Raw genomic sequence first — 7,934 nt, 5'->3', positions numbered from 1 at the left:
ATATATATATATATATATATATATATATATATTTGAAATGGTGTAATTGTGCAGTAACAATTGTGATGTTCTCAGTAACAATTTATGTTCTACGTTTAGTTAATGTTTCTTGTAATCAAGTTGATGTTCAGACAGACCAGCAAAAAGGGTATTATTATTTGAATTGAAACAAAACTGTCAGAAAAATGATGACGATGAAAAAAAAACATATAGAAACTGGCCGCCAAACGACAAGAAACTCACGGAAACAATCTACACTATAATGAAAAAATAAAATAATCTATCGTAAAGCAATAACAAACGGTACGAGCACTGGAAACTGAGTTATAATTCTGAGAAATTAGAGAGAAAGCGTGAAATTTACAAAACAAATGTAAATAGAAGATCTGAATAACCCTTACGTACCCATAATTTACATCCTAAGTCCAATAAACAATGTAATTAAAGAATGTTTGTGGTTATTAATACAAAATTTTACTGGGAAGTACAAAACCGAACTTTAACGAAAAGGAAGGAATAAGGAGCTGAATATTTTGTGAGAGAAACGGAGAATTTCTCAGTTCACATGAAAAACCTTAATTATAACATTTCAGGTACTGTTGTACTAAGTCGTTTTGGTCAGTCTCACGGCAAGTAGTATCACTGGTGTACTAAGTCGTTTTGGTCAGTCTCACGGCAAGTAGTAGCACTGGTGTACTAAGGCGTTTTGGTCAGTCTCACGGCAAGTAGTATCACTGGTGTACTAAATGAATATTGTTTAATAATAATTAGCGTGTTCGAGGGAAATGCAAGGAACCTTGTTTAGTGAAACCTTTTATTTTAAGAATTACATAAATAAACGTAACTTTGTTTTGGTGAATGAATGAAGTGATCAAGTGTTTGAATTTTTGAATTTGTTCTTTAATATGAAAAATAAAAACACAAACGTACTCGTATAGATGATAAATGAGTACATTGTTCTTGCATTGGAGTTATGCGATGTGAGTACGGAGAAATAATAATAATCTGGTTTAACTTCACGTAGATCTATATAAATCTGTGTAGATCACGTACTCTGTGACTCCACCTCTGAATGACATTAATAACTATACAATAATATGATTAACGTATTTGTTTACTTAGCTAATTTTTAATCATTCTTCTATCGTGATTACGATGTTACTATCTAGTTAATGGTTAAGTTTATGATGTTGCCATAATTGAACGATAAAATAGTCTTTATTCGTTAGTACACTCTTATCAGTTGGCAGAAATGTTAAAATAACAGATTAAGTTGTATACTGAGAAAATTACAAAGAGTTTCCGTTATTTTATTAGTCTCCCACTGTTAAGTGTCCTGATATTATAGGAGTGGGGTTATAAAACCAATATATCTTTTTTTATTATTCAAAACTTGTGTAAGCATTTTACATTTGTACAATTTCGGTAAGACACAAGTGTCCAATACCATAACTTCATAAATTGTATTCAGATTTCTTTTCGTTAAAATGCTACCACTATTTGCGATAAATTCTGTTACTATTTATTTCTTTGCTTCTTTAATTGCACATTTTCTACCCTCTGATTTAAATTTTGTAGGACCATTTGATTATAGCACGAACTGTCCAGTAATAGAGATGTTATCCTGCATTTTTTGTATTAAAGTATCTAAGTTCTTTCTCAGAGGTCAGTCTCACGGCAAGTAGCAGAATTTGAGGTACTAAATGAATATTGTTTAACAATAATTAGCGTGTTCAAGGGAAACGTAAGGAACCTTGTTTAGTGAAACCGTTTATTTTAAGAATTACATAAATAAACGTAACTTTGTTTTGGTGAATGAATGAAGTGATCAAGTGTTTGAATTTTTGCATTTATTCTTTAATATCCAAAACGCCTTAGTACAACAGTGCTACTACTTGCCGTGAGACTGACCACAGCAAAGCTGATCAAAAATTAAAGTTTCTACAGTTTTCGTTTCCTGGTAAAAATAGGCGCAATGTATTGGGTATGTGCCATTTATTCATGGTTTGGTGGAAATGATATCAACAATTTTCAGTTATAGAACAATATCGGTTTTGCTTCTCACTTGTTTGTCTATTCACAACAGACAATACTTTGAAATGGAAAGTAAACATCAAAAAGATGAGATTTGACTGTCGTTTTAGTGGAACTTTAAATGGATCGCAACTTCCTGTTAAAAGACAAGGAAGCGAAGTTTCGATTTTTATACTGAGGTCTCCTTCAAGTTTGAAGAAGGCCTCAATGTAGAAGCCGAAACGTTGTCTTCTTTCCTTTCACCAGACAGTTGCAGTCCATTAAAGTTCTCAAACCTACTATGATATTGAACTGTTTACAAACTGCTTAGTGAGGTGGTGCTTATGCCTAGGATCTACTTTATGACTCCACTTCATATCCCTTGACATAAAACACGGTTCAAACCTATACTGGAGCTGTAAAGACACCCAGGACAGACATTTTTAGATTAGAGGCTTCCAAGTTTGTTTTTTCTCTGAAAGAGATTAGGGTTAACTGTGAGATATTTCAAACAAAATGGTCAAATATTTTTAGCACATTAGCCTAACGAATTATTGTGCCATTTCTATCTTTTTCAAACGAGAGGAATTTCGTACTAGATCTTTAACATATGATTTCCACTTGATTATCAGCAAGGAAGACAATTAGTTCCAGGTACTAATGATTGAAAGTAAGTAGCATTCATTGCTTTCTGAGCTAATGGGTAGTAGTGTGCGGCAAAATGTATAGAACAAGTAATAAGAAATATATAAATATAAAATGGTGTAGGGATGGCAGTGACAAAAAGAGTGCAAACAAGAATATAGGGATGATACAGCTATACATAGATCATTCCTACATGACTTTCAATATTAAAATTTAATGTTACACTGTAAAATGCACAAGCACAAAATAGTTACGAGGTCGTAGCGAGAGTCTGTAATAATGTTTTGACTCGACTTGGTTTTCCTTGATGCCTACCATGACATGGAATATATAACTTCCAACTGCAGTAATACTAAAGTCATGTATTCATTTTACAGTGTAACATTAAATTTTAATATTGAAAGTCACGTAGGAATGATCTATGTATAGCTGTATTATCCCTATATTCTTGTTTGTATTATTTTTGTCACTGCCATCCCTACACCATTTTATATTTATAAAATGTTTGTATTACTTGTTTTTGACGCCCCTAACTGCAAGATAGTGTATTCTTTGAAAGTGTGTAATAAAATTTAATACGTGTATTGATTTTTTTTTACTCCTTCACTTCATACATAACATAGGGGTTGGATCCTTAAAGATACCCATTGTATAGTGTACGAAGCACTGAGTAATCTATCCCCTCCCTATACGTTAAGTAGAAAAAAATGAGTTGTCACTTAAAAACACTGAAGAAAGAAAGGCAAGAGAACAGAGAGATTGGTTGCGTTTTTAAAATGTAGATAAATCAGGTTTCAAGGTACATTAAAGAAAAAACAAAAATTCTACACAAATAAATTAAAAGAAGATAAATTACTCGTGAAACGTCTCAACAAGCTACGGATATAATACTTCAGTGTCTCGCATTCACTTCATATGACACCTATGTTTCGTATATTTTATCTGATAATGTTGCCCTAGTCGTAAATACTTGATAAAGTCACATGAATATTGCGTTTACCTGATAGTGTCGCTTATGTCTGGTGTTTACCTGATAGTGTTGACACCATCAGATAAACGCAATACTCTTGTACATATGTCTGGTGTTTACCTGATAATATTACTTTTTCTATGTGGTTTCATCAGGAAACTCTGAGACAGATGTACAGACTAATCATGAGCTAATCAAATATTCAAACACTTTCTTGGCCACACCTAGTACATATAGTTTAATCGGATAATACTGTTTCAGGACAAAAAATGAAACTACCTGATAATTGTTACGAGCTGTGACATTGTAAGCTCTAGTGGAACTAAAAATTTGGTTTTATCTAAAACAGGAAGATTCGATTCTTTGTGGTACCGCTCTACGATCACCTAGAACAAACAAAAATCATTTGTTAATAAAGTGATCTAAGAGAAACTTCTACACACAAATAATACTGCAATAGGTCATACATATCCTTCTTAACATCATTAATACACAGATACGAAACGATACAACTTCATTAATACACAGACATGAAGTGTGCAGTTATTAATACAAAAAATGTGACATCAGTACAAAGTTATTAATACATAGAAATGTGACACCAAGAATAACATTAATACACAGAAATCATAAGTACAACGTTAGTAATACACAGACATCAAGTACAACATCAATAATACAGTTCTGAAACCTGCATAAAAGTTATATACACCAACATGATACCTATACGTCTGTGTTTTAATAACGTTTTATTGATATGTCTGTGTTTTAATAACGTTTGTCACGTCTCCGTATTAATAACGCTGTACAGGTGTCACGTCTCCGTATTAATAACGCTGTACAGGTGTCACGTCTCCGTATTAATAACGCTGTACAGGTGTCACGTCTCCGTATTAATAACGCTGTACAGGTGTCACGTCTCCGTATTAATAACGCTGTACAGGTGTCACGTCTCCGTATTATAACGCTGTACAGGTGTCACGTCTCCGTATTAATAACCTTTCAATGGATATCCATCTGTATAGCGTTATTAATACGGAGACGTGACACCTGTACAGCGTTATTAATACGGAGACGTGACATCTATACAACGTTAGTAATAAACAAACAGGAAAGTAGTACAATGTAATTAGCGCAAACATGACGTAGATACAATGTTATCAAAACACAGTTACTGATATACAGGCGTGAGATACTATATGATAATGTTCATCTAAAAATCAGAGATAGGCTCTTACTGTTTAGAACCTGGAATGTAAAAATTATTTTTCAAGATGATAAATTAGACAGTGTAATACAATAAATGAATAATATTAACCTACATATACTAGGATTAGTGGAAACCAGATGGATTGACAGTGGAAAGATCATCAAGGAAGATCACATCATAGTGTATTCAGGTGAAGACATAAGTATGGAGTAGGCATCATACTAAAGAAGTATGTAAGTAAAGCAATGACTGGTTTTAGGGCTATATCAGAAAGAGTAATCATGATAAAACTACAAGGAAAAACATTTAACATCAACATAATACAGTATATGCACCCACACAAGATCATGATTATGATCAAATTGAACAATTTCATGAACAAATACAGAATGATATGAAATATGTCAAATCAGGTGATGTCATACGAGTTATGGGATATCTAAATGCAACAGTTGGGACAGAAGTTTTTACCAACATAGTTGGAAATCTTGGGCTAGGAAATAAGAATGAAAGGGGAGAAAGGCTAATACAATTCTGCCAACAAAATAACCCGATAATTACCAACACTTTCTTCCATCAGCCAACAAGAAAGTTTTATACATGGAAAAGCCCAGATGGCTTCACACGAAACCAAGTCGATTATATACTGATAAATCAAAGACTTCGGAACTGAAATTAGAAAAGAGATGCTCAGGAGCTTGTGTCAACTCTGATCATAATCCAGTGGTAATGAAAGTGAAAACCAAGCTAAAGAAAATATAAAAAAACTCAACTAAAAGAACAATTATATGTTGACCCATTAAAATGTTATAACTATAAGATAGCATACAATGTTTTAATAAAACATGATTTTAAGCTATTGTACATACAAGAACTAGAACAGCAATCAGATTACACAATGGATGATAAAGATATGGCAACAAGAAGATGGAATACAATTAAGAACAATATAAAAACATCACTCAAAGTAATATTTCTCATTAAAAACAAGAAAAAGAAAAGCAAATGGATGATTGGTGAGATACTGAAGAAGATGGAATTAAGAAATTAAAATAAAAACACTGACAGATATGAAGCAATAAATAAAGAAATAACAACTGAATGCAGAAAAGCGAAATAAAACTGGCTGAAAGACCAATGTCAGGAGACTAGAGAAACTTGAAAGTCTACATAGATCCAAAGAAATGCAAAGAACTGAGTAATGTAAAGAACAACATAAGAAAAGACAGTGGATGCACAAAGTCAAGATTGAGAATTTGATCAACAAGATATTTCAGAAAGATGGGTAGAATACATAACAAAACTTTATGATGATAATAGAGAACCAATTCCAGACCAATTCCAGCAACAACTGGTCAAACCATCTTTAAAGATGAAGTACAGAAAGTCATAAACTTAATGGAAAATGGAAAGGCAACTGGACCAGACGATTTGTCAGAAGAAATGTTGAAATAATTCGATAATTACAACCTTAATATTATAACACTGGATACATACCAACCGAAATGAAACAATCTATACTTTTTCCACTACCAAAAAAACCCAAAGCACAGACTTCAGAACAATCGCCAAACTACTATTAAAAGTAATACAGCATTGAATAGCAACCAAAATAGACCAAGAAGTAAGCAACTTACAGAGTGGATTCGAACCAGGATGTGGCACAAGGGAAGGTATGTTTAATCTGAGAACAATCTGTGAACGTGCAATAGAGGTACAACAAAATGTATATATATGTATACTTCACTAAGACTTTTGATAGGGTAAAACACTTAAAGATAATAGCAGGCTTATGGGAGATAGGAATTGATGAGAAAGATCTCCAGGTCATAAAGATATATTGGGAATAAAAGCAGTAATAAGTACAGAACAGGGAGTAACCCCAGATTTTATGATGAGGAAAGGCGTAAGACAAGGGTGTGTATTATAGTCTAGTTTGTCAAACCTATACACATAAAAAATATTTAGAAAAATATAACGTATAAAGGAAGTAGCAGTGGGTGGAATTAACATCAACAACCTAAGATATGCATATGACACAGCACTATTAACTCTAAATGTATCAGATCTGTAAGAGTTGGTAAACGAAAAAGGAAAATACTATGGAATGGAGATGAATACTAAAAATACCAAATCAATGGTAGTAACTGAGAGTCCAGATGAACCTAGAATCAATTTAACTATCAACATCAATTGAACAGATCAAAAATTTTATATATTTAGGACACATGAACACTGAAGATGGTAAGAGTGAAGCGGAAATTCAAAGAAGAATAGAAATAGCTAGGAGGGAATTTAACAACATGTCGAAAATATTAACATCAAGAAACATTAACATAACAACAGGGATGAGACTAGTCAAATGCTATGTGTGTTCAACCCTACTATATTGTGCTGAAACGTGGACAATATCTTAAGCGATTGCTAAAAAGATTGGGGCATTTGAAATGTGGATCTATAGGAGAGTCCCAAAAATATCTTGGACAGAACATAAGACAAATGAACAAGTATTAGAAATAATGAAAACTAAAAGAACACAATTATCAAGAAAAGAAAATGTTAGTACTTTGGACATATAATTAGAAACAATGGAATGAAAAGACTTGCTGGAAAGAAAAATGAATGAGAAAAGAAGAAGAGGCAAACCAAGAAATATGTGGATGGATAACATCAAAGATTGGATGAGAACTTCACATATTTATTGTGTTAGAATGGTGGAAAGAGAGCAATGCAACTCCATGACAGTCAACCTTCCTCGAGCAAATGACACATGATAATAAAACCAGTACAACGTTATAAATACACAGACATGAGACAACAGTGCGACGTTATAAATACACAGACATGAGACAACACTACAACGTTTTAAATACACAGACATAAGACAACACTACAACGTTTTAAATACACAGACATGAGACAACACTACAGTGATTTAAATATAATACAAATGTAATACCTGTATAGTTAACACCCAGATGTAATACCTGTGTAGTTAACACCCAGATGTAATACTTGTGTAGTTAATACCCAGATGTAATACTTGTGTAGTTAATACCCAGATGTAATACTTGTGTAGTTAATACCCAGATGTGG

At 32.8% G+C, this 7,934-nt stretch overlaps 1 protein-coding gene across 4 annotated transcripts in view; it reads right to left on the bottom strand.

Moving 5' to 3' along the window:
* Window positions 1–7,934, bottom strand: part of LOC106462150 (microtubule-associated proteins 1A/1B light chain 3C-like) — a 77,666-nt gene that overhangs the window by 14,507 nt on the left and 55,225 nt on the right. For all 4 annotated transcript variants that reach the window (XR_002611169.1, XM_022389319.1, XM_022389318.1 and 1 more), the window contains exon 3: window positions 3,908–4,014. Coding sequence is in view for 3 of the 4 variants with exons in the window: in XM_022389319.1 (XP_022245027.1) it covers window positions 3,908–4,014 (107 nt within the window). In the remaining variant the exon portion in view is untranslated. The remainder of the gene's footprint in view (window positions 1–3,907; window positions 4,015–7,934) is intronic.

Source organism: Limulus polyphemus, unplaced genomic scaffold, assembly GCF_000517525.1.
Source record: "Limulus polyphemus unplaced genomic scaffold, Limulus_polyphemus-2.1.2 Scaffold1105, whole genome shotgun sequence".
Taxonomy (NCBI): Eukaryota; Metazoa; Arthropoda; class Merostomata; order Xiphosura; family Limulidae; genus Limulus; species Limulus polyphemus.
Note: the sequence above shows the minus strand (reverse complement) of the source record. Positions and strands in the feature narration are given on the sequence as shown.